Source organism: Sus scrofa, chromosome 3, assembly GCF_000003025.6.
Source record: "Sus scrofa isolate TJ Tabasco breed Duroc chromosome 3, Sscrofa11.1, whole genome shotgun sequence".
Classification (NCBI taxonomy): domain Eukaryota; kingdom Metazoa; phylum Chordata; class Mammalia; order Artiodactyla; family Suidae; genus Sus; species Sus scrofa.
The window spans coordinates 97,071,557-97,099,090 of record NC_010445.4 but is presented as its reverse complement, the minus strand read 5'-3'; the positions used below and the strand labels follow the sequence as shown (position 1 = coordinate 97,099,090).

General features: G+C 43.2%; 1 protein-coding gene across 1 annotated transcript in view; it reads right to left on the bottom strand.

Moving 5' to 3' along the window:
• THADA (THADA, armadillo repeat containing) overlaps positions 1-27,534 on the bottom strand; it is a 324,874-nt gene that overhangs the window by 97,961 nt on the left and 199,379 nt on the right. Inside the window, 1 exon segment of the mRNA XM_021088406.1 lies at positions 5,556-5,671. Within this exon segment, the coding sequence (XP_020944065.1) occupies positions 5,556-5,671 (116 nt within the window).

Genomic DNA, 27,534 nt, shown 5'->3' with positions numbered 1-27,534 from the left:
CCCAAGCTCCCAGTCCATCCCTCCCCCTCGGCAACCACAAGTCTGTTCATATCCTCTTAATTATTCTATGTCTAGAAATCACATTTAAGGCAATAACCCACAATCACACACAACCTCTCTCTCTCACACACGTACATACTAAGATTTTTACTGGAATGTTATGACATTAAAAAAATAAGAAATATGGAGTTCCCATTGTGGTGTAGCAGAAACGAATCCAACTAGGAACCACAAGGTTGCGGGTTCAATCCCTGGCCTCACTCAATGGATTAAGGATCTGGCATTGCTGTGAGCCGTGGTGTAGGTTGCAGGCACAGCTTGGATCTGACATTTCTCTGGCTGTGGTGTTGGCCAGTGGCTACAGCTCTGATTCAGTCCTAGCCTGGGAATCTCCATATGCTGCAGGTGCAGCCCTAAAAGGACCAAAAAAAAAAAGGAAATAAACCAAACGGCCAGTAATGGAACAATGGTAAGGTAACTCAATGAATGATTATTCAGGTGACAAAAATATGCTACCTTTAACAAACAGTGTTTTCAAAGATTTTTTTTTTCTTAATTCAAAAACAGGCAAAAGCAATTATCATAAAAAGCCAGGACAATAACCTCAGAGGAATGATAGAGTACCAAGAGTTTTGTTTGTTTTTTAATGGTTTGTCATTAAAATTGTTTTGTGTGGATAAAGAAGATGTGGTACATATACACAATGGAATATTACTCAGCCATTAAAAGGAAAGAAATAATGGCATTTGCAGCAACATGGATGGACCTAGAAATTATCATGCTAAGTGAAGTAAGTCAGACAATGAGACACCAACATCAAATGCTAACACTTACAGGTGGAATCTGAAAAAAGGACACAGTGAGTTTCTTTGCAGAACAGATACTGACTCAAAGACTTTGAAAAACTTATTGTTTCCAAAGGAGACAGGCTGGGGGTGGGGGGATGGCCTGGAGGTTTGGGATGGAAATGCTATAAAATTCAGTTGTGATGATTGTTGCACAACTAAAAAAAAATTGTTTTAGTGTGATAAAGTTTACACAATATAAAATTTACCATCTTAACTATTTTAAGTATACAGTTCAGGAGTGTAAAGCACACTCACTGTTGTAGCACCAATCTCCAGACCTCTTCCATCTTGCAAAACGAAACCTCTATTAGTTGAACACTAATTCACCTTCCTGCAGCCCCTAACTACCATTCTACTTTCTGTCTCTATGAATCTGGCAACTCTAGGAGCCTCATGTAAGTGGAACAATAGAGTATATTTATCTTTCTGTGATTGGCTTAGTTCACTTAGCATAACGTCCTCAAGGTTCAGCCATGTGGCAGTGTGTGTTAGAATTTCCTTTATTTTATTTTAGTTTATTTCCCACTTTTTCGGACCTCACTCATGGCATATGGAGGTTCCCAGGCTAGGGGTTGGAGTCAGCCTACACCACAGCCACAACAACGCTGGATCCGAGCCGCGTCTTCGACCTAACACCACGGCTCACAGCAACGCCAGGTCCTCAAGCCACTGAACAAGGCCAGGGATTGAACCACAACCGCATGGTTCCTAGTCGGATTCGTTTCCACTGTGCCACAATGGGAACTCCAGAATTTCCTTTATTTTTAAGGCTCAATAACATTCCAGTGTCCAGAGGTGCCTTATTTTGTCCATCCACTCATCCATCAATGGACCGTTGGTTACTTCTACCTTCCGACTACTGTGAATAATGCAACTAGAACAGGTACAAATGTCTCTTCAAGACTCTTTCAATTCATTTGAGACTATACCCAGAAGTGGAAGTGCTAGTTCATATGGTAATTCTACTTTGAATGTTTTTTGAAGAAACATCATACTATTCTCCATAGCAACGATACCATAAAGAGTTCTCAATAATAAGGACACATATCTCCATGATACTGTTAGATGGAAAAAGTAAGCTATCACTTACATACATACAGCATAATCTCAACTACATTAAAAAAAGATAGGAAGAAAGATGAAGTAGCTATGTGTGTAAAACTGCTAACGACTTCCCCCAAATATTAGCCAATGATAGTGGATTCCACTGTATATTGGTAAAAGTAGATTTATATTCCCTTCTTTCCCTTAATTTTCTATGATAAGCATACACTACGCTGACAGTCAAGGAAAAAAAAAATGTGAAAAAAATTTAGTGGGAAATGTTCTTTTTCCCAGTCATGACATCATCTATCACATGGATTCTGAGAGTCCATTTAGTTTACCATATTTACTAAAAGGACACACACACACACACACAGAGAGTTTTTTCTTTTGTAACCAAAGGAGACACTAGATGACCAAATTGATTTCTGAAAAATTTTAAGTCCCAAATAACAGTAATTCCAACTCTCAATCAAAGTAAATATATCTTTTCTCCTCTTACTCTTACTTGACAGGGCTTTTTAACCCAAGTCCTTATTCAGGCAGGGCCTGTGATCCAGCTGGGACAGCAGAGCTGGAACCTGCACATGGTGAGGGCAGCACACGGCCGCGAGCGGGCTGCGCCAACTTCCTCTTCTGCGGTGCCCACAGCCAGGCTCGCCAGGCCAACGGCTGACCCTATTCTCACTCAGTTTCTGGCCCAGGTCAACTTGGTGTTCCTTCAGGAGTGATACCTTTGCACCAGGAGAGAGACAATAAACTGGATTGAGGAGAGAGGGATGGAAGAAAAAGGGGAAGGAAGGGACTTGAAGGATTAACGAGCTGATTTCCATAAAGGCTTTGACATCTTGGAATGAAAAGCGGCCTGTAAGAGCAGAAGCCCAGTCCTCTACTTAGGCCATGTTGCCAGCTGGCCATTCATCACCAAAAATTCCCCAACAAATCCATGGCTATTGCTTAATCACCTCATATAAAGCCCTATTGATTTTGCAAAGTTAAAACACAAATATATGACAAAAGTCTTTATTTTATGTGCCTTCAATTTTAGAGTCAAAATTTTAAAAACTGAATTGGTTGTCCAATGGCTCCAATGAACTTTGTTGTTGTTGTTGTTGTTAAAAACCCTCTTTGGGGGAATAAACAAATAAATGATAACCTCACTAATATTTCTGAGCTTATTAGACTGAATAAAACACAAGCTAATGATCGAATACATTGAAGTTGGTGCTAATAAATTTAGTTGGTACTAAAATTTAAAGACTTTTTTTTTTTTTTGCAATCACATTCATGTTTCAAGCTATACTCAAAAGATACAGAAAATCGTTAGTAGGCACAAAAGAACATTTATTCCTCTTTCTTCGTAAACTGCCAGGGACATAAAGAAGTCTTTTCAGCATTGGGATTTGGAATACCTTGCACTGTAACACCTTTCAGAGGAAAAGCAGGTGAGAATGTAAGTTGTGGGGGGGCAGTCAGCTCTGAGAAAGGCCTGCTAGGACCCAGGAGGGGCTCATTTGGGCAGACAAACACCTCCTGGGCAACACTCTCAAAGGACCCCAAGGACCAGCAAGGGTGTGACAGGCTGAGATCCGTTTTATACTCTCCTGGACAGGCACTTGAAGGTTATCCTGGCAGTGACTCGGGTAATCCAGAAAAACTGACATGTGGCTTTGGGAAGCACTGTGCTCTGGCCATGTGTTTTCCTCCTAAACTCTCTTCCAGGCTCGGAACACATCCTGATTAATATGGTGAAAGTGTGCTGGGGAGCAAGAGGAAGCCTGGTGTTACAGACCACCCATGAAGTGTAAAGTTCATGCTTGGATAATAAAGCGTTGACTGTACTGGAGACATAAAAGTGGCTTTCCTGGACTCTGGGCAAGGGAGGTGGAAATGCAGTGAAGCGAATTTCAGTGATTCATGCCTTTGTTTTCTAGGGCTGGGAAATCATGGAGGAAAATCAGAGAAGGGGACAGTAGGGGGGCAGGCGATGATGAAAAGACTGATTAGGAAATCGAGACAGGGACCACAAGGAAGGCCAGGCGGGCTTCTTCAGTGGAAGAGGAGGCTGCTGGCAGCTTTGCCATCCGCCTTCAGCATTGCACAACATGAAGGTCCATTCAGACGGCTGGCCTGTTATTCCAATTCCTCCTTCCCATCCAGCAAGCAGGAATTGACTTAGGAAGCCAGAAGATGATGAATTTTCAGGAGACCCATCAAAAGGCAGCAAACAAAGGGGACAGAAATTCCTCCTTAGAGAACTTTAAGAACGGGAGATTCAGATTCTGTCTTGGGAAGCAGGGGTTTCATTAGGAAGGTTTCCAGAGAGCCCTGACTTCCTGATCCCAGGAAATAACAGCGAGGAGCATCAGGTAAACAGAGGAGAGCACAAATATGATTGCCATGCCCTGTTTGCCTGGAAAAGGCACCTTGGGAAGTTGTCTAAAGGCTACACAGAAGGCAAATGATTCTTGGCTTAGGGAAGCGGTTTATGGTCAATCAACTCCTACTCTCTAAATAAAAGAGATAAAACAAAAACTGAACTAAAAATGAGATGCTAATCATTTGTTTATTGGCATTTCCTATCCTAGAGAATTTTCCCACCAATATCCCTGGCCAAAGCTACAGGTGCTTAAACGTGGAGACTCGCATCCCCATTCGCTGAATTTCCCTTTCGCCTAAAGGTTTCCTTTTGGAAATTTCACTGTGTGGCCTCCGTGTATTTCCTCAGCTCTGTATTCTGCCACATGTACCTAGAATTAGAGGACATAGCAGGGGGCAGGAGGCCCCTGCAGCAACACCATCCTACCACTATCAAGATCTGAGACACAGATTTATTTATTTATTTACTTTTTTGTCTTTTTAATGGCAGCACTGAGGCATATGGAAGTTCCTGGGCCAGGGATTGAATCCAAGCCGCAGCTGTGACGTACACCGCAGCTAGGGCAAAGCCAGATCTTTTAAGCCACTGTGCTGGGCCTGGGCTTGAACTGAGCCACTGCGGTAGGATTCTTAACCCACTGCAACACAGTGCGAACTCCTCTGAGACACAGATTTTGAACACAGTGTTACAGAGAGGACTCCCTGTGTACTTGAGAGAAACTGAGAAATTCTTTTTGCTTCATCTTTCACCTGGTAAATGTTCTCCATTCCAGAAAAAAACTAACGATGGCAAGGATGAAAAAAAAAATGTACATACCTTCCTTTGCCTTGCTTCTTCATGCTACTCTGCTCCCTACCTAAAAAGAGGCAACTTCGATGTCTTTTTCTAAGGTACCCCCTCTGGGCCTGCGCCAGTCTCTTCCTGTCTGAGTTGCCATGGCACCTAATAGTTTGTACCACATGATTTAGTCAATTACTGCCTCTCCTTGGGGCAATATCTAACACAGGGCTGGGCACAGAGCAGAGATTCATAAATACCAGCTGATTGGTGGACAGATAAAAAACCATATTACATGCCCCCTAGCTCCACAGCAGTTTAGAAAAATTCTCAAGAAAATATTTTTCTTTCTTGACCACAACCCAAAGTTCAAAAAAGATAAATAGTCCAATAAGTTTAGAAAACGCATGTCAGTGACTTTTAAAACTCCCACAACTAGAAACAGCATTTCTCCAATGTATTCCTAACCCTCGATAGCTCCGAGCTCATGTGGGGTTTTAACATACCTCGTGGCCAGCCAGAGTTTGGCTTTGGTACAAACGGCGACGTCAGCCAGCTCCTGTTGAAAGTATGTATTCAGTCTGCATTTGGAGTCTGAGAAGGCTTGCAACAAATGAAAAACCTAAACCAGAAAAAGAGAAAAAGCCATATCCTGCTGTGAAAATATATTTGTCCTAAATGTTCAGTTCCTCCCTTTTAGATTGCCTCAAAATATTCCCCTCAAAGAAAACAGACACCTGCAAAATGTGGCTTTGGTCTCTTTGCAGAAAAGCATGTTGGTTTTGGAGGAAGAGCAAGTGGTGAGAAACTTTCATCTTTCATCCATACCTGTTCTCTGGGTTCCCTACGCAAGTCTGAAAAAAAGGTGACTGCTCTGTGACCAGTCATCAGATGCAAGAGCTTATTAGTTACGAACAACCTGTAAATTGATTTTATTAAAGAAAAGCAAACCCCTTTCTCTATCTCAGCAGTCTCATATGGAAAAAAACACAAAACCAAAAACCACTTTTAACAAATACTATTTTCTTTTCTTTTCCCTTTCCTTCTTTTCTCTTCTCTTCTCTTTTAGGGTTGCACCCACAGCATATGGAGGTTCCCAGGCTAGGGGTCGAATCAGAGCTACAGCTGCAACCTACACCACAGCTCAGAGCAAGGCTGGATCCTTAACCCACTGAGCAAGGCCAGGGATCAAACCTGCGTCCTCATGGATGCTAGTCAGGTTCATTACCACTGAGCCACGACGGGAACTCCCTTAACGAATATTTTTAGAAGTCAAAATCTTAACTACCTAGGAAAAATCAATTGCCTGTGAGTCTAATCTGGCTTACACGTTGGGGTTCATCAGAAGAGGCTTGGCTAAAGAAGCAGGCCACAGTGATGTCTGCCTTTTCAAATGCTGACAGTGACATTTGTAAACTATTCAGATTTTTTTAGACCTTTGCCGAGATGTCATACCCTACACTCATACTCTGACATGAGGTTACACATTAGAGTTAAGCAGAGAAAGACAAACCCTGCTGCATCTCTCGAGCTGCATATGTTTAGAATGAAGGACACACTTCCAGCAAACTCATGGCACAGGCTGTGCACATGCATGTGTCTTGGATTCACTCAGTGATGGCATCAACAAGGCCTTTGTGAGAAGTACAAACCTGCAGCAGAGAACTGCAGTGGACAAGGGCATAAACGAGATCCTCTAACCTTAGCGAGTGTCAAGGGCAAAAACATGTCAGAGAAATCCTTCTGTCCCTTTATCTAAATCGAGGAGAGAAATTATCATGCTAAGTGAAGTCAGCCATACAATGAAACACCAACATCAAATGCTTTCACTGACCTGTGGAATCTGTAAAAAGGACAGAATGAACTTCTTTGCGGAACAGATACTGACTCACAGACTTTGAAAAACTTACGGTCTCCAAAGGAAACAGTTTGGGGGACGGGGGGATGCGGTGGGGTTGTGGGATGGAAATCCTATAAAACTGGATTGTGATGATCATTGTACAACTATAAATGTAATAAATTCATTGATTACTCAAAAAAAAAAAAATCAAGGACAGGAGGAGGGTGGCGAAAGCAAGACAGATAAGCACCGTGAGAACTTGGAAAGTCTATTTTAATAATCTGTTTTCATCCCCATTGTATCCTTCACTGGAGCTGCAGGTGATTCTTCCTAAGCACCAAGACTTAACTACTTCTTCTCTTTCCCTCCTGTCAATGAAGGGCAACCTCTGAGAGTTAGATAGGGAAGGAAGCAATGAGAAAAAGCAAGAGGCCAAGAGGAAAGAGATCCAGAGCCATCGGACCCTAAATGGGTATGAGCTGGCAGGTTTCCCTGCGTCAAAGATCTGCAATTGCCAAGAATATAAGCTAGGCACCTTTGGTTTAGAGAGTCAAAATACATTTTGACGACTTTATCGTCTGGAACTGCTTTTAAACAATTTTTTCCCTCAACAGAAGTAACTGTGCAGGAGAAGGCACACAAGTCCCCCTGTGGGGACTGAAAACGCTTTCTCTAATAATGGGTCTGTTATTTCAGAAGCAACAGATCAAATATCACTACTTCACCACACCCCCGCAGGGACCCAAACCGCCCGTCGTGAAGTCTGGAGAAATGGGTCTGGCCGGGCCTTCTGGTCTCATGTGGTGACTGCCAGAGTGAACAAATTACCTCCCTCTGCCCGAATCCCCACCATCCTGAAAGAATTGGCAAAGGCACCGGGCCCCGCTTTACTTTTCTCTGCAGCTGCACAAAACCAACCACCAGGCCTTTTTCATGGTGTCACAGGATTGTAATTAATCAGCAGACACCAGCAAAATACATGACTCTGGAATTGACTTGTAAAGAAAGCTGTGAGATTTTCAAATGCCTCTCACTTAGAGGCAATCACTTCAAAAATAACTCCTGATGGATGTTTAAACTTAGTCCTATATTTGCTCACCTTCCTTGGCAAAAACAAGACTGTTTTTGAAACGCTTGGTAGCTCTGGTTTATGAAAATCGGCCTCCAGACCCATCAATTCTGTCACCTTGGGCACAAACCAGACACAATTGTGATCCTGGTTATTCACCAGGAACAGAGAGCGACTCATTTACATGGGACGAGTGGAGGGGGCGGGACACGTAGGAGGACCTGGTGGAAATAAGCACGTAGGAGAGACAGAGCAATCCACGTGCAAGACAGGGTCAGAGAAGACAAGGAAAACAGGGGCGGGGAGGAGGGAGAAGAGAAGACGGGGTGGGGTGGGGTGGGGTGGGGCTGGGGGGGTCCTGTAAGCAGCTGTCTGAAGCAGGCGACTATGTTTGAGATAACTTTTCCCTTTAAGATAATGAATGAAAATCCTGGAGCACATGACTACCGTCACAGGACGTTTAGAGTGCTGGGTTCAATTCTCTGAAGCAAAGAGGAGGCTATCCTTTGCCTCAGTTTTTTCCTAAAGTCCAGAACTGAGGCCCAGCCTCTGGAATTCTGGTCCAGGGTCTGGTCCTGGACTTCCAGGCAGGTCCTGGGAAGGATGGTTTGTCCGTCAGTTCTGAAAAGGGATGGCGGGGGTGAGGCAACTCCTCCTCCCTCTCCCCTTTCCTAAAGTTCTGGCCCAGAAGAACTTCCGGGCAAGCCCAGGCTCGGGACAAGGTGCAATCAGCTGATAACACAGGGCTGCACGGCACCAAACACAGAGACCCCGAAGCTGCCCGACCTGAGGATGATTGCCAACTGCACACAGAGGAGAACCCCGAGAAGTTTAGCATCACTTCGCATGTCCCAAATATGCAACAGAATTGCAACCTACAGCATAAAAATATTCATTAAACTACGAAACAGCTATCATTATTAGCAGGCACTGTCCCGGGGTCTGCAGCAGAGAAGAGAGAATCCCTGCCTCTCTGCGGTCGACGCTCTTGTCGTGGATGAACAAAACACCACTCGTTTCCCTGACTCTGCCTGGTTGGGACAGCATCTCCACCACGTTGCTCCGACGCGTGACCTCACCCTCCACCACGACCGTACGGAGCGGGGATTCAACAAGCATTTGCTGACTTGATGGCAGTATCTGGTGCCTCTTCTTATATTAACTCTGCCTTTAGGACACAGGCCCCAGGGCCTGGTGAGCTATGGTAGGTGCCAACCTGGTGTTAGGAGTGGAGACAGAGCTGAAAAATGTGCGGTCCTCCCTCCAGTGGATTCCTAATCCAGTGGGGGAAACAGGGAGGCTGGTTTAGTAGTAAGAATGCAGCCCTGTGGGAGGGAGTCAGGGGGTGGGGGGGTGGGCAGAGACCGGAGCCAGGCAGACCTGGGTGGAAACCCAGTTCCGAGCTGTGGGGCTTTGGGCAACTGGTTAACCTCGGCTTCCTCACAGCAAAGAGGATAATATCTATCTGCTAGGATTGTAGAAAGAGTTCAAAAACTATATATATACTTGGCACATGCTAGGCACCTGATCAAAATGTTAGTTCTCTTTCTTTTTCCATCTCCTCCCTCCCTTCCAGCCCCCATTCCAAAAATAAACAGAGATGGTTTTGCAGGAAGAGTGATAGTCATACTTGGCCTTGAAAAGAATCTTGCCAGAACTGGGGGGTGAATCTGCAAGCAGAGGAAACTGAGTTGTTAAAAAGTGTTCAATAGTGTTAAAACATCGAGATTGCCAACCAAAAAAGTGAACTACAGACCTCAGTAATAATGTGTCAATATTGGTTCATAAATTTATCAAACACATCCCTCTAATGTATGATATTAATAACAGGAGAAAACTGGAGACAGGGGGTGGGAAAGAGAGGAATGTATGGGAACTCTTTGTAGCCATGTTTTCTGCAAATCTAAAATTGTTCTTAAAAACCCATTAAGTAAGAGGAAAGTATTGGGCCTGCTCAGGGGACAGCAAATAGCTGCGTTTAACAAGAGCACAGGCAGGGTGTGTGCAGGGTGGCAGGACACGGGGAGGGTCGGGTCAGGGCAGATGGGGAAGGATCTTAGGGGCAGCATCAAGGAACATGTCCTCTGCTCCGCAGACAGCAACAACCTCTCCAGAGAGAGCGCTTAGGTGATGAGATCTGCAATCTGGAAAGGAAAGGCCAGGGCATCACAGAGGCTGGACTAGAAGGGGCAGGATGAGCGAGACTACTGCCAGGCTAGACAAAAGCGGGTGATGCTGGAAGCCAGAGCCTGAAAACCAAGAAGAGCCCGGGGACCGAAAGTGGCTGCAGATGTCTTATTTGACCTACAACAGTATTTTAAGATCGTCGTTTATGAACTGGAAGATTTCACATCAAAAACACCCTGATATCTAAACTCTTGAAAGATGAGAGGATCTGACACTCGTGGGCCCACACACCTTCTGGGCCATGGTCACCTGCTAGGGCTGGCCCCTGAGATGAGATGTGCACGCTCTGGTTCACCACTGTCCCCACGACTGCCCAGTACTCACTGGCACTAAGTCGGTGTCATTTATCACAGCTCTCATGCCTTTTTTCCCCAAACTTATGGAGAATTAAAAGAAAGATGGGAGTTCCCGTCGTGGCTCAGTGGCTAATGAATCCGACTAGGAACCATGAGGTTGTGGGTTTGATCCCTGGCCTTGCTCAGTGGGTTAAGGATCCAGCGTTGCCATGAGCTGCGGTGTGGGTCGCAGACTCGGCTCAGATCCCGCGTTGCTGTGGCTCTGGTGTAGGCCGGTGGTTACAGCTCCAATTAGACCCCTAGCCTGGGAACCTCCATATGCTGCGGGTGCGGCCCTAGAAAAGACAAAAAGACAAGAAAAAAAAAAACCCCAAAAAACAAAAAGGAAGATGAACTATTTAATGAATCCGAATCTCTATCAAGTTCGAAAACAGGGGATGGTTATTCGTGCTGCCCCTGCATTCGCTTACCTGCCTGACCCGGCAGAACGCTGATTTTGGGACACCCCTTCCACCCCAACCTGAATGGTGGCAGCAGTGGACATGGAGAGAAAAGGATACACTCAAGAGATGTTTTGGAGGCTGAAGAAGCAGGACTTGGCAGCTGCTTTAGGTCTGGAGCTGGGGATCAGGAACGAGACCTCACCTTGAGTAGCTGGGGATGGAGAACCAGGATTCAAGACGAGGATCACGAGAGGACACGGCAGGGTTGGGAACGAGGGAGGGCACTCTAATGAGTCTGGGCAGGAATACCCATATGAAGCTTGCTCCGGTGAAGGCAACTGATCTTGCACACCAGGAATTCTTTTGGGAGTGAAAATGAGCTCTGCTAATAATCATGCTGGGACAGACTGAGACAGTTGGTGACCCTCCAGCTATCGCAGGCCCTTTGAAGAAAGGTTAGAGTGGACCTCAGGGGTTTCTTCAGAAAAAAATACAAGAAAACCACTGGGAGAAAGTTTTATTGACTTAAGATAGTTGTGACCCGGAGTTCCCGTCATGGCACAGTGGTTAACGAATCCGACTAGGAACCATGAGGTTGCGGGTTCGATCCCTGCCCTTGCTCAGTGGGTTGGAGATCCAGCATTGCCGTGAGCTGTGGTGTAGGTTGCAGACGTGGCTCGGATCTCGCGTTGCTGTGGCTCTGGCGTAGGCCAGTGGCTACAACTCTGATTGGACCCCTGGCCTGGGAACTCCATATGCCGCGAGAACGGTCCAATAAATGGCAAAAAAGACAAAAAGATAGTTGTGACCTGATCAGAACGACACAAAAAGCACACAAAAGCAACCAAGTGCCAACCAACGTCATCACCCATGCCTGTCACAGGCCCGGGGCTGCCTGGAGACGAGGTCAGGCCCTGCCCTGAGGAAGGGATGGTCAGGAAGCAGCTAGAGTGGGCTAAGATTTCAGGCCCTTGAGATGCAGGCCTCAAGGAAACTCCGCGAGGATCTAAAAAAAGCCTGGAGAACACATACCCTCTGCGCCGCTGCCCCCGCCCCCAACCCAGAGAGACCCAGGGGAGCCCCTGAGCATCTGTGTAAAGCATGGGGTCCATTCTGGCAGCTTTGAACCTTAAAAGAGACTCCACGGAGCAAATGTGATGCTCTGGGAATATATGCCACAGTCCTAAAAAGAGTCATGAGGCAGAGCCCTGAAAAAAATTTGCACTGCCCCCGTGAAATATGTCTGGTTTATGCTGCTGGACTAAAATAGTGACTTGTGTTAGACAAGATCAAGATGATATATGGCTGTTTGGGAATGCAACGCTGAGATGGGTTTTCCTCTCCACCAAGCATGGCTTCCAGGCAATTTTCCCCCTTATAAAATCAACAGCAGCTGAGCTCCAGAAACCAGCAGGATCCAACCACAACAGGATCAGGTGAGGCGGGCCATGAAAAAGGACAACTCCAGTGAGAAGAGAGGTGTTCACTTCAGAGGTCAGATATAAATGAGGTGCGGGTATCGTGATCATGAATAATCCTGAACTCTGAAGATCAACAAATCTCTCCCCCTTTGCAACTGTTTTTCCTTAAAAACAGCCTGCTCTCCTTCTGCAGGGTGCAGACGGGGGGCGGGGAGGTGGGGGGACACGTCTGCCCCTATCACATTCAGCCAAGGATACACTTGCTCTATCTGCTGTCCTGCCTCCAGGCCTTCTCCCCGCGCTGCCCCAACCCCCCACGGCTAAGTCCGAGCCACATTTTTCCAAGCTCAGTGTTTACACAGGATTTTATTTCGGCTGGTAAAACATCTGTATTTTTTCAGGGACTTAAATAAATGATCTATGCCGGGAATGTACAGTATAGGGTGATGTCAGGCCCCCTTTTCTTCTCGACTCACTGGGCAGAACAGGCAAACATTGTTTCAGCCTGTAGTTGGGAATGTGAATATTTATCCTGTCGACTTAATTCATACAAACAGAACGAAAGGCAGGCAGGCAGAAGTATTTTATGGCTTTAAGTCAGACTGAAAGGAGGTGGGGTGAGAAGGGGGATGGCTGAAGAAGGAATCCAAGCTTTCTAATTCACAGAAACACGTCTAATCATATAACTGCTGGGAAATGGATACAGCAAAGAAGGATTTAAAAGGCAGATTGTGTTTATATGTATGTATATATGTGTGTGGGGGGAGGGTGTGTGCGTGTGTGCGTGCGTGTGTGTGTGTGTGTGTGTGTTGGGAGTAGAGTTGGGAAAGTGAGAGAGGAGAGTTTTCTAACTTACATGCCATTTCTAATCATTGCCCTGTGATTGAGGATTTAATTTCCTGCTTCAGACTTAGTAATCTATCCTCAACTAGACCACAGGCTTCTGAGGAGCAGCCCTTCTGCTCCTGCCTCCCACGGCGCCCAGCTCAGTGCTTGCTGAGGGCCCGCCCCTGCCCATGTCATCCGTACAGAGAGCTCAACATCCTCTTCTTTGTTACCAGCCTTGGAGGGTCACAGGGTGGACTGGTCATTCCTGCAAGCAAGGGCCCAGTGGGCATGTGCCACCCACGGCCACCCAAGCAACCTAACTCGAGGCTGGAGGGTGGGCCAAGAAGCACTTCAAGTGGTTACTGTCCCAAACCACAACCTGTTTATCAGATGAGGACAGATCCTTAGAAAGGTGTTGGTGAATTCCCAAAAGGTGACACTTGGACATGTTGTGTTGTTCTGCCAGGAAAAGGATGCTAATTACAAACTGTAATGACTTCCGCGCTGACTCTGGCTTGGGAAAGAGGCCATGAATATCTTCAAGGTCTAAAATGGACAAAAACACAAAGTCTATAGGGCCCTGGACATTCACTTTACGTCTCAAATGTATTCTCTTCTTTCGAGTAACATTTGACCTGTTCTATTTCAGGAACAAAAAGACCTTACTCCTAGAGAATGAAAACAAGTTATTTTACACATGGCTGCAGAGAATGCTTCTTAAAGCCAAGCCCTGAGTGTATCACTTCCAAATTCAAAAGCTTTCGATGATTCACCATGTCCTAAAGTAACTGGCTGGGCACTGAACACTCGACCTATCTTTCTAAGTTTACCTCTTACTTCCTCCACTTCTGAATCCACAAGGGATGATTCCTAAGACTATTTTCGAACAGGATGTCCCTTCCATTTCTCCCTGCATCCTCTTCCAGCTCTGCCTACTGAATTTCCGTTCATACTGTAAGGCCCAGCTTAAACACCACCTCCCCCATCAAGCCTTCCTCAGCTTTCATCAACCACCCCATCCCTACCCAAAGACTTGTCTACTCTGCGCCCAACAGCTCATTTCATTTGTTCTCCTTCTCTAACTTTTAAAATCCTGTTATCATAGTTATCAATCTGTAATTGCCCTTCCCTGGAGCGCACTGAAGAAAAGAACTGTGTCTTCGCTGCCCCTGGGCCCCAAGGATATATGCCTTTGCCTGGCAGAAGGACAGACTCAGTAAATTGAGCATGTATTGAGTCAGAGTTCTACCCTGTCCCCTTGCCAGGGGTGGCAAGAGCAGAACCTATATTTGCAGCAGCAGCTGGGATGCTAAGACCACCTCTCTAAATTCTCCCTGCACAAAGGGCTGGGGGGAAATACACAGTATTAACAAGAGGGTGAGCATACATCCATTTGTTTTGGATCATCTCTGGCCTGATGCTCCACATTCTACAATGCAGTTAGGAGTTCTATTGCCCAGAAGAAGTACAAAGCGTTCTGAGTTGTGGGTAAGAGCAAGGTAGGTTTGTTTATTTTTTATTTATTTATTTATTTTTTGTCTTTTTTTTTTTTCGTCCTTTTAGAAGGGCCGCACTTGCAGCAGATGGAGGTTTCCAGGCTAGGATACTCAGTCTTAACCCAACATTCAAAGGCTTGCTTATAAAGAATTCATGATTTATAAAACACAGCTCCTTAACCCACTGAGCAAGGCCAGGGATCGAACCTGAGTCCTCATGGATATCAGTCAGGTTTGTTTCTGCTGAGCCAGGATGGGAACTCCAAGGGCGAGGTTTAGAGATACTCAGTCTCAACCCAACATTCAAAGGCTTGCTTATAAAGAATTCATGATTTATAAAACACTGATATAATAGAGTTTCTAACTATAGAGTTTCTAGCTTTACAACATAGACACACTTCTGAAAAGCTGTGCATAACATTTTTCAAATTACAAATTATTTCTTTGTAAAATGAATCCCAGTTTAAACTCTTCAGGAGAAGCTTTGATATACTTGATAATTTACCTTTTCTAATATCCAGATCCTCGAACTACTGAGTTTCCTTAAAGACAATACTGAGATCAATAAGGAACTCTTTGGTGAAGCAAAACTCATTAATGAAAAATTAAACAGGTAATCTGTTCAGTCAAGATAGTTAATTTAAAGCAATACAGAAGGGGGGGAGTTGGCAGTGGTATAAATGAAACAAAATCAGTCATGAATTAATAGTTTTTGAAGGTGAGTGATAGGTACATGGGATTCATTATATTATTTTGTCTACATTTGCGTATATTTAAAATTTTTATAATAAAAGTTTAAGAAGATTTAGAGAGGGAGAGAAGGGAAAGGGAAAAGAGGACAGCTATAGGACATAGAGATGAAATCAATATAAAAAGAATTTATGACCCAGTGCAGGAAATAAGAGATATACATAAATAACTAACATTCAAGATAGGAAACAGTAAGTGCTACAGGAGAGAACAGAAAGTCTAGAAATAAGCTCACTGGAAAGTCATAAGATGATAACAATGACATTGAAACAGCAGCGACAAGATTGATTTATTTAATAAATGGTAATAAGACAATTAATTTTGGGGAAAATAAGAGAATTGGATCTGTACCCCAAATCCTAGCCCTGAAATAAATTCAAGATATAGAAAATAATCAAATGTTGAGAAAAAGGAAACTATAAAAATGGTGGAAGAAAATAGGGAAATGTTTCATAATCTTTGGGTAAAAACAGGCTGAGAATGGAAACAAAGTCAGGAATGTAAAAAAATTTTAAAAGATGTATTTGGGGGAGTTCCCATCGTGGCGCAGTGGTTAACGAATCCGACTAGGAACCATGAGGTTGCGGGTTGGGTCCCTGCCCTTGCTCAGTGGGTTAACGATCCGGCGTTGCCGTGAGCTGTGGTGTAGGTTGCAGACGCGGCTCGGATCCCGAGTTGTTGTGGCTCTGGCGTAGGCTGGTGGCTACAGCTCTGATTCGACCCCTAGCCTGGGAACCTCCATATGCTGCGGGAGCGGCCTAAAGAAATAGCAAAAAGACAAATAAATAAATTAATTAATTAAAAAAAATAAAATAAAAAGATGTATTTGTAACATAAACTGAACATAAAAACTGAAAATCTTGGGAAAAACTAGGAATAGTCAAAAGTACAGGTAGGCCAGGGGTAAAATATTTGCTAATTCCCCTAAGGAACAAAGCTCCTGCAAGTTAATAACAGAAATGAAAGTAACCAAATGAAATATGGCAGGAGTTACAAACTTTCTCTATTCCTAACACCCTTAGCACCTCAATAATTTTTTCATGGTGCCTCTAGGCCAAAAGAAATACCTAACAGTTCCATTTATTAAGTAGTTAGGTCCAAACAGCCTAATAAGTATTTATGCTCTAACAACTTAGGAACTGTTTGAAAAAATAATACACAAAAGTTGAAAGAAAAATACTTTCATTTCATTCTTTAATAACCACAATTACTTATTAATGGGATGTGTATGCCTGCTGGATACTTCGTAACTTCCCAAGCCTTGGAACTGCTGGGCTCCACCACCCTCATTCCTGCTCCACACTGATTTTCTCACGGTACTAGCTCTTTATTACAGCAACTATCAAATACTCGGCTTTGCAAAGACATACAGCATCATCAGAAGGAATGCAGTGTGAGCTAATGCTGATAACTGTAAATGACTCCACACTAAGAGTTCACATAATATCTCACAGATGGCAAGTGTCACTGTCTTCCCCCCCCCAAATTTAAATACCCAACAGTGCTTTGGCACACGCTATGGGAATTGCAAATGTTTAGCAAAGAATATAAACAAGCAATTCACAGATGAAATACAAAGAGCCAATAAGTATATGAAGACATGTTTACTTTCATTAATGTTTAAGGGAGGGCAATTAAAACAATAAAATTTTAAATACAAAAAACCCCACTAATTTGCAGAGAATTTTTTTAAAAAAAGAGTAAGACTCAACTATTATCTGGATAAGGAAACAGACATTCTCATGTCTCATAACAGACATTCGTTACTGGGGAGAGTAGAAATTGTTACAACCTTTTGTGAGGATAAGGAGTAGGGCCGTGTTGTTGCACACACAATATATTCTATATAAATGTTCCCCCTGTTGTTAAACAAAGCAGAAATTTGGACGGATGCTAGTCAGCAGCTATCAAAATGGACACCACGTGCTTTCTTCCATCTTGCAATACCCACTTTTGGGAATTTATCTCATAGAAACGTTTGCAGGTATGGGCAGAGAAACAGATGCCCAAGGATGACCTTAAGCAGCTCCTACTATAATAGGAAAATTTAGAAACAACTCATACAGGACCAGTTGAAAAAATTATGGGCTATTCCTACAAGTATCGCATCATATCTAGCCAAGCTGTACACACTTATTAAAAATGAAATTTAATTGGACTGAGGAAAATATCTCCAAGACTATAATGGTAAGTGAAAAAGCCAGATGTAAAAATTATATGATTCCGTTTTTATTGATTCCAAATTATTAACAGTGGAGGTTGAAATTTTGACATTCAATACTGTATATTTCTATAATTTGGGAAGTTTTACAGTAAGAATGTATTACTTTCTTAAACTTTTTATTTTAAAATCATTGCAACTGACCCTTGAGTAATGCAGGTTTGAACTGGAAGGATCCATTTACATGTGGATACTTTTCAGTAGTAAATACTATAGAGTATCACACAGCCTGTCGTTTGTTGAATCCAAGGCATGCAGAGGAAGCCTGGTCACAGAGGGCTGACTGTAAGTTATATGTGGATTAACCCCTGTGTCGTTCAAGAGTCAACCGTATAGCCTCACAATAAGTTACAAAAATAGAGTTGTTATGCCTTTCACTCAGTTTCCTCCAACTGCGACATCTTATATAACTGTAGTTTCTATCTCCAAAGCAGAAACTGACACAGTCTCACTACTGTTAACTATACTACAAACCTTATTCAGTTGTTACCATATTTCATGTGTATTCATTTGTGAGTGTGTGTTGGGGTGGGGGGGCAGTTTTATCTCATGCATGGATCTGTGTGACCACCTAACCACCCCTGTAATCAAGATACAAACTGTCTTATCCCCACAAAGAAGAAACATTAGTTTTGGAAAAATAAACAAAAATAAACAAATGGGACCGAATTAAACTGAGAAGTTTTTGCACAGCAAAGGAAACCCTAAACAAAACAAAAAGACAACCCACAGAATGGAAGAAAATATTTGCAAATGAAGCGACTGACAAGGGATCAATTTCCAAAATTTATAAACACCTCCTTCAGCTCAATACCAAAAAAACAAACAAACCCATCAAAAAATGGGCAGAAGATCTAAACAGGCAATTCTCCAAAGAAGACAAACAGATGGTCCAAAAACACACGAAAAGGTGTTCAACATCATTAATTATTAGAGAAATGCAAATCGAAACTACTGTGAGGTACTACCTTTTACCTGCCAGAATGGCCACTATCAAAAAGTCTACAAACAATAAGTGCTGGAGAGGGCGTTGAGAAAAGGGAACCCTTTTATATTGTTAGTGGGAATATAAACTGGTGCAACCACTGTGAAAAACAGTATGGAGATTCCTCAGAAAATTAAAAATAGAATTACCATTTGATCCAGCAACCCCACTCCTGGGCATCTATCCAGAGAAAACCATGACTTGAAACGACACATGTACTCTGTTCACTGCAGCACTATATACAATAGCCAAGACATGGAAGCAACCTGAATGGCCATCGACAGAGGAGTGGATAAAGAAGATGTGGCACATATACACAAAGGAATATCAGCCATAAAAGGAAAGAAAATAATGGCGTTTGCAGCAACATGGAAGGACCTAGAAATTATCACGCTAAGTGAAGTCAGACAGTAAGACACCAACAGTCATATGCTATCACTTATATGTGGAATCTAAAAAAAGGATATAATGAACTTCTTTGCAGAACAGATACTGCCTCACAGACTTTGAAAAACTTATGGTTTCCAAAGGAGACAGGCTGGGGGGTGGGGGAAATGGCCTGGGGGTTTGGGATGGAAATGCTATAAAATTCGGTTGTGATTATTGTTGTACAACTATAAATGTAATAAAATTCATTGATTAAAAAACAATAAAATAACAAAAAAGAAATAAAATTGAAGTGATATTCTTTTTATCATGTATTCCCTAACTCTAAACTCAGTATGAAAATTCACATGCCAATTATTGGGACAGGTGGCTGTGTGGCATTTTTCACCAAGAGATAGAAACCAAAGAAAAGGAACTTTTCAACACATCAAAGAGGTATTATGACTTTTCCAAGGCTCCTTCCTCTTGGTCTCCTCCTTTGACTGCTCAGACCTGTGTCCAATGTGGGTGGAAGAGCCAGTCAGCAGAGAGACCCACAGAGGGTGGAGAAGGCTGGCCACTGGGGAGGTGGGGACAGGCGTGCAGGAGAGCTGTGGGAATATCTCCAGGGTCGTCTTCAGCAAACAAAGCCAAAGGAAATGCAGCGTTATTACACTACTTTGCATTTCCCAGACTTTAGAGCAGCTGTAACATGGGCCTTATAGAAAGAGTATGACCCACAGGAAAGTGTCTGGTTTTCAGCATCTGGCCTTGAGGCTGTTAATGCACCTCCCTCCCAGGTGCCCAGTGAGGGGGTCTGGGGCAAAAGGCCCCCACAAACCTGGGCCCAGGCTGGAGGCAGCCTCAGGAGTCCGTTGGCTCCTAGCACACTGTGTTAACAGAGACCTCTCTTTCTGCAAAATGAAGACGGAAAAAAATTTTTTTGACTCCTTGGGTTGCAGCTTATTTCAAAGGTCATCAAAGTAAACAAAAGGAAAAGACTGTGAATCTTTATAAGTCAAAAAGTGACAACTGTTTATAAAGCCACTGTTTATATTTGCACATGGAGGAAGGAAAAATGATTCCTCTAAGCCCCCAGGAATGGAGATTTGGGTGGTTCCCCCTCCCCCAGTTTGTTTGTTCGTCTGCCATTCAACACCTCCAGCAGAGAAGTTCAGGAACATCTGTTGCATCCATTTTATGCGGAATTATTAAAAAAAAAAAAAAAGTCTGCTGGATGGTGAGGATTCATGAAATAAACCAGGCAGTGTCTTAACAAGCAAAAGCCGCTATAGCACGTACTGTGCCTCCACCACCCTGTGAGAAGGTGCAAGGCCCCGAGTCACACAGGCAGGCCGCAGCCAAGACTCCCTGTGCCCCAGTCGTTTCCTCTGAGCACCTTTGTTTAGAGAAGGGTGATTGGGGGAGGTCTAACTGAAGCCAAGGGTCAGTGAAACCAATCTTTATGAACCTCCTCTGATCCCTGAGAGTGGTAAAAAAAAAAACCCTCTTCGCTTATGAGTTTTCTTGGGTGAGCTGATAATGAACTCTGGACAATCATTATGGATGAGCTTCTAACTGGATTTTATATGTTATTAGACATTTTCCAAAATAATGAGACTTGCTGGCATTACAATCATCATCTAATAGGTATCCCCCCCCCAAGTTGCCATGTGCATTAATCAAGGTGTGATCTCTAGTCTGTTATAAAGATTTCATATTATTTCCACTTAATCCATTAAGGTTCAGTTCATCAACTCCCTCTGCGAAGTTCTCCCTGACAATTCTAGGTTGTGGCAATCTTTCCATCCTCTCATCCCATAGTATTTATTATCTGAACCACTCATTTGGCACCTAAGATATGTTGCCTTGATTGCTATTTATCTTTTTATGTAAACCATGTCTTTTTATCTCCTACAGAGCCTTACTGGAATGCAAAAGTTTGTTGATTTGATTTTAAATTTAAGGCAATTACCATGTGGGTTGAGATAAACAGTACTTCCAAGGCAATAGTTAACTCAATAGTGAAAGTAAACACCAAGACTGCTTGCCAGTGGGTCGCCTTACAAAGTAAAATGACCAATGAATGCACGTCCTTGAGGCTGGAACATGTTTGTGGCCTGGGCCATCAGCATGCTATTCCTAGCCCACGACCATGTCATGTCATCTCCATGAATTCATCACCCCCCACGCTCATCCTGAGGAATCTCATAATCCGCCCTCTAAATCTACAAATACTGGCACCTCTGGGAAATCATTCTCCCAGGAACTGTTAGGTTTATTTGTTGAATAAATGGCCAAACGAAACAAGGACTCTCTGCGTAACCAATCCATTTTGGCCTGTCCCTTTTCGCTGCATTGCTGGAAGGCTATGAGGCTCCAGTTGAGGAAAGTTCTAAGAAAAGCTGTTATGAATTTTTCCCCATAACGAGCCCTCCTAGTCAAATACTGGGACTGATTACCAAAAGACAACAGAACACTCTTGGTGCCCGCTAGATTCATACTGGAAACTGCGGTCCTTAGACCAGCAGTTCTAAACCCAGGGTGCTTGCACCTCCAGCAGACATCTGGCAGGGTCAAGAAATATTCTGGTGGTCACGGCTGAAAGGGGGAGCTACTGGCTTCTAGTAGGTAGAAGCCGAAGATACTGCTATACATCTTGCGAGGCACACGACAACCCTCCATGACAAAGAGAGGCCAGCCCAGAAGATCAACAGAGCCGAGGTGGAGAAACCCTGGTCTACTGTAACAGCAGGGCTCTGCAGCCAAGACCGAGCTGGGGGTCTTAGGAAAATTATTTAACCTCTCTGAGCCTTAATTGCCTCATCTGTAAAATGAAGCTAATAATATAACACTCATGAGTGCGTAGTGATGTCTAAAAGATAACTGATGTGAAAAGAACTTTTTAACTACTCTTTAAAAAAAGCAGTCACCCTTGTAACGGATGCATGCCCCATGTGTGATTTTAATTTTGCTGGGCATTTTGAGCATCACTCAGTATTGGTGTAGAAAGGAGACTCATTTCACTCATCTTCATCCATCCGGGGTATCTGTGTTCTCCCACTTTTGTGCTATTAGGTAGTTTTCTTTGCTCCTCTGTGGGACCTGCTTATCTTATTTCTTTTGGCAGCTGCTTTCACTTGCGCACTGGACTTCTGCCTGCTTCAGTACTATTCCTTTGCAGTGCTTCTCGTGGTGGTCTACGATAATTTCCCCAGAAACTGTTTCTGGCTAATCATCTTACGACAGCTCATAACAATGACCAAGTGTATGGCAAAGATAAATGAGTGATTCTCCTTCCAGTGCTTTAGGTGTAAGCAGAGTACTTGTTATCGGGGTTGTCCTTTTCGTCTTAAACTAAAGTTTCTGCATTTTGTCATTTACATCTAAGGGTAAGTCGTGCCATTCAGTGCGTCAGAAGAATACTTCGGTGGCCACTGAAGATATGAGCCCTGTTAGTTATGACCCTCGGGAGGTTTATCCTTGATTCTCCTTCCAATAGGACACGCTCCAAAAACTCACGTGTTCAGAGGTACAGCTTTCCAGCTCCGTTTTCTTGCCTCGGAGAGGCAAACACTTTAAAAATAAACTAAGTAAGCACATTCTTATTTTCCTAGGTATTTCCTGAATGAGTCAAATCGGGTAACACTTTAACAATACGTTAGCTTCCGTTCAGGCCATTTCCTGGGTGAATCTGGACATTTTGCTTTCATTTTATTCAAAGGAACCAAAGCATCTTTTATGTGCATATTAGTTTCACAAAATAGATACTGGAATATTTTATACAGTGAGGTCTTACGGTCTTATAGTGTAGTCTTATTTGAAAGGCGTGTTCAGACGTGTGCACATATTTAAAATTCCACAGATTCATAGTTAGTCCCAATCTTCTTGAAATTAATGCTGAACTCTTAGTAGAATGAATCATGTCTTCGTAACTGGCAGAATCTTAGCTAACATGAAAAATGAGCTTACTTAGAAACTTCTTTTTTTCTTCTTTTTAGGGCCATACCTGCAGCATATGGAAATTCCCAGGTTAGCAAGTGAATCAGAGCTATAGCTGCTGGCCTATGCCACGGCCACAGCCACAGCTTGGATCCAAGCTGTATCTGCGACCTACGCCACAGCTTGTGACTACACTGGCGTAGGTTAACTGACTGAGCAAGGCCAGGGATGGAACCCACATCCTCATGGATGCTAGTTGGAGTCTCAATCTGCTGAGCCGTAACAGGAACTCCTACTTAGAAACCTCTGAGGTGGCAGAGGAGGAAGGGGAAGTGTCTCCCCTGATCCAGAGGGATGCCTTCACCTTTGGAGATCAGTGGTCCTTTTACCACTAGAAGTACAAATGGAAAGGCAGGGCTCATCTCAGCATTCACTGTGAGGACGTGGGCAGGCTACTCATGAAGAAGGGAACCTTGGTTCAGAAGCTTGTGGACTAGAGGCATTTACTCTTAGGGGAGTAACACACAATCTCTGAGGACAGGAGAGCAGTTTTTTATCAAAGGCATTTGCTCTCCTAGTATTATTTAAACAGGCTTTTTATGTAATGGGACAGACTCAAATGTCCAGTAGAGCTACTAATGCTGACTTCTCCTATTGCAAACATATTAGTATAAAGCACGTTTTTTCAACCTCAACACTACTGACATTTGGAGCCAGGTAATTCTTTGCCTTGGGTCTTGTCCTGTGCATTATAGGATGTTTATCAGCATCCTTGGCCTCTACCCACTGGATGCTGATGGCACACCACCAGTTACAACAACCAAAAATATCCCAGACACTGCCAAGGTCCCCTGCGGGTGAAAATGCGTCCAGTTGAGAACCAGGCACTCTAATCTACATACTGGTACCATGTGTTATATCTATTTTGGGGAAGTGATACTTAATATAGTCTAAGTCCTTAAGGAGATTTTTTTTTTTGTCTTTTTGCCATTTCTTAAGCTGCTCCCACGGCATATGGAGATTCCCAGGCTAGGGGTCCAATCGGAGCTGTAGCCACCGGCCTACACCAGAGCCACAGCAACGTGGGATCTGAGCTGCATCTGCAACCTACACCACAGCTCACGGCAACGCCGGATCCTTAACCCACTGAGCAAGGCCAGGAATTGAACCCGCAACCTCATAGTTCCTAGTCAGATTCGTTAACCACTGAGCCATGACGGGAACTCCGAAGGAGATCTTGACTCATTCAGTAACTGTCATATTGTTGATACGTCTCTTCCAGGCAGAGTGAACAGCATATACCAAGGCCCTGGGGCAGGACAAGGCCTGGGTATTAGAGGAAGGTTCAAGGGGTGAGGGCTGAATGAAAGGAGGAAAAAAACAGTATGAGATGAAGCAGGAGAGGCAGGTTGGTCAGATCATTTTGGTGCTTAGAAACAACTGTAAGAAGTTTGGACTTATTTTAAATGTGATGGAAAATGACTTAAGGGCTTTAAGCAGGGAATTAAGTTAATCTCATCTGTGTTTTAAAAAGGTCCCTCTACCCTTTATAAGAATAGAATGAAGAGGGCAAGAGTACAAGCAGAGAGGTGAATGTAGTTGTCCAAGCAACAGATGAGGGTGGCTTGGACAAGGCCAGTGGTATAGAGACTGTGAAGAGAGAAGCAGATGATACTGGGGGATTAGACATCAAGTTAAAGAAAAGGTAAGAATCAAAATTTGATCCCCAGGTTTCTTGAGAAACTGGGTGAATGACAGTGCCATTTATTGAGAATGAGAAGCTCAGCGGGAGGCCATGTTTGTGGTTAGATCAGGGCAGGGAATAAAGAGTTTTTATTTGCTCAGATGGGAAGGCATTGGCTCCTGGTCCAATGGGGGTGACAAGGAAAGATAATCGCTACTTCATAGGATCTTACAATTTAAGAGACAGCAAACAAGTACAATAAGGCCACATCCTCTGTGGGAGTAGGGTCTAAAGCCAGTGACTGGGGTGAACATTGTATACAGAGAAAATTACCCTGAATCACTTTCAGCACAGCCACAGACACCAAAGAGATAGCATACTTCCAACTCACAGCTCACTGTTCACTCCAGGGCACGTGTTCACTGAGAAAAAAGGCAAGACTATTTTTTTGGCCATACCTGTGACAAATGGAAGTACCCGGGCCAGGTCCAAGCCACAGCTGTGACCTATGCCACAGCTGCAGCAATGCCAGATCCTTTGTCCACTGTGCCGGGACAGGGATTGAACCTGCACCTCAGCAGCTACCTGAGTTGCTGCAAGACAATGCCAGATCCTTCACCTGCTGTGCCACTGCAGGAACTCCAAGGCAATACTATTTAATAGGCAAACTGTAAATACGTTTTCTCCTTTATATCTTAACTTTGCACAGATTTAGCAAGTTAAATGATTCTTCTTCTTCTTCTTCTTTTTTTTTTTTTGGCCGTTCCTGTAGCATGCAGAAGTTCCTAGGCCCTGGATCAAACTCATACCACAGCAGGAACACTGCTGAACCACTGAACCATTGTTACTGCTGAACCACTGCAGTAACAATGCTGGATCCTCAACCAGCTGTGCCACCAGGGAACTCCAAGTTAAATGAGTTCTATGCAATTCTACTAAATAAAAAGTAAAATCAATTTCACTTAAACAATGAAATGCCAATTGAGATTTATTATCTAGCAAACTATATACAAATGCATAGGGATTCAGTTGAGGAAAGATGGAAGTAAGGTGAGATAAAGGAAAGGCTCACTTTCTGAAGAATGTAGAGTTTTAATAGGAAAAAGGTCACAGATAAGGAGAGCAGGGTGGGAGTTCCTGCTGTGGCTCAGCAGTAACAAACTCGACTAGTATCCATCATGATGTGGGTTCAATCCTGGTCCTTGTTCAGTGGGTTAAGGATCCAGCATTGCTGTGGCTGTGGTGTAGGCCGGCAGCTGCAGCTCCGATTTGACCCCTAGCCTGGGAACTTCCATATGCCACAGGGGTGGCCCTAAAAAGCTAAAAAAAAAAAAAAAAAAAAGGGGGGGAGAGAGAAAACAGTGTAAATTTGGAATTGTGTATATTATAATTGGTAATGTACATTATAATTAACCCCCTGACCATGCAGGTGGGTAGAGAGGGGAGATATTCACAGCCCAGAAGAGGACTACAAGTGAGAAAACATAAGTTTACCTACAATACTTAATACTGCAGGAAAATGAGGCCAAGAAACAAACCATTAAGGTTCCCGATAAAGTTCCTATCTAAAATAAGACATGAAGTTTCCCTACATTTCTATTTTAAAAAAGTACTGCAGTTTCCTCAGAAAATTAAAAAGAGAATTACCATAAGGTCTAGCAACTCCACTTCTGGGTCTGTATTTAAAAGAATTGAAAGGAGGGTCACAAAGATGTGTCTATACACTCCGTTCATAGCAACATTATTCACAACAGCCAAAAGCTGGAAGAAAACCAAGTGTCCGCGGACAGATGAACGGATAAACAAATGCGGTGGACACATACAATGGAATACCATTCAGCCATAAGGAGGAAGGACATTCTAACACATGGGTGGAGCTTAGGGAGATTATGCAAAGAAGTAAGCAGTTACAAAAACACAAATATTGTATGATTTCACTTATATGAGATATCAGGAATAGGAATCAAACCAGAAAGTAGAATGGTGGTCTCCAGGGGTTGAGAGGAAAGGGAAAAACAGGGAGTCATGGTTTAATGGGTATAAACATTCAATTTTGCAAGATGAAAAAGTTTTGGACATTGGTCAGCAACATGTGAATATACCTAACACTACTAAAGTGAAATGTGAACACTTGAAAATGGTTAAGACGGCAAATTTTCCATGCATTTTAGCACAGCTAAAAATTAAACAAAAATTTTAAGATTCTCTACATTCAAGTCATCAATAGTCACTGTTGTAATATTGTATTCAGTATCATTTCTAGCACAGGTTTTAAATGATCTGATTACAGATTTTCTCATCTGTGAAAAAGCCTTGTGGGTGAACTATACATTTACTTTAGTGTACCAACTGGTATTGTAAGCCTGCATCAATTAGATGCTCTTAGAACCTCATTTTGATTTCTTTTAATCCTTAAAACATTAGCATTAGATGCTAATTAGAAATAGCCAAGTCCATCACTAGAGGCAAGCCATAAGATGATACCAACTGTAAGGAAAGGAACAATTCTCAAGTGACATTGGGACACTGGTACTGATGAGCAGACAATAAAGACCTGTTGTTATTTTTTGTTTGTTTCTTTGTTCACTGGTTTTCCAGTCTCTCTACTACTGCAGAAGAGGAGATAAACAACCACCATAGGCTAAATCCTTAGACAAAGTTCAATTTTTAAAAACGTTTTCCATTGCAGACTGTTTTTTAAAAGTATGACACTTACCAGAGAGGATGTGCTTGAGACTATTATGATCACTATGTCATCAAAAAGTCAGCTTAAGTAGGTGTAAGTTTGCTTAATATCATACACTTGTATGGAACACACAACGGTTCCATACAAGAATTGCTGATGTGTTGATCACATCACTCTACTTCCCATAGATATCTACTTTCTCTTTGCTCATAGCTAAAACACTCAACATTTTCATACCTTTCATCATTTCCCATTCCACACCAATTGTTTA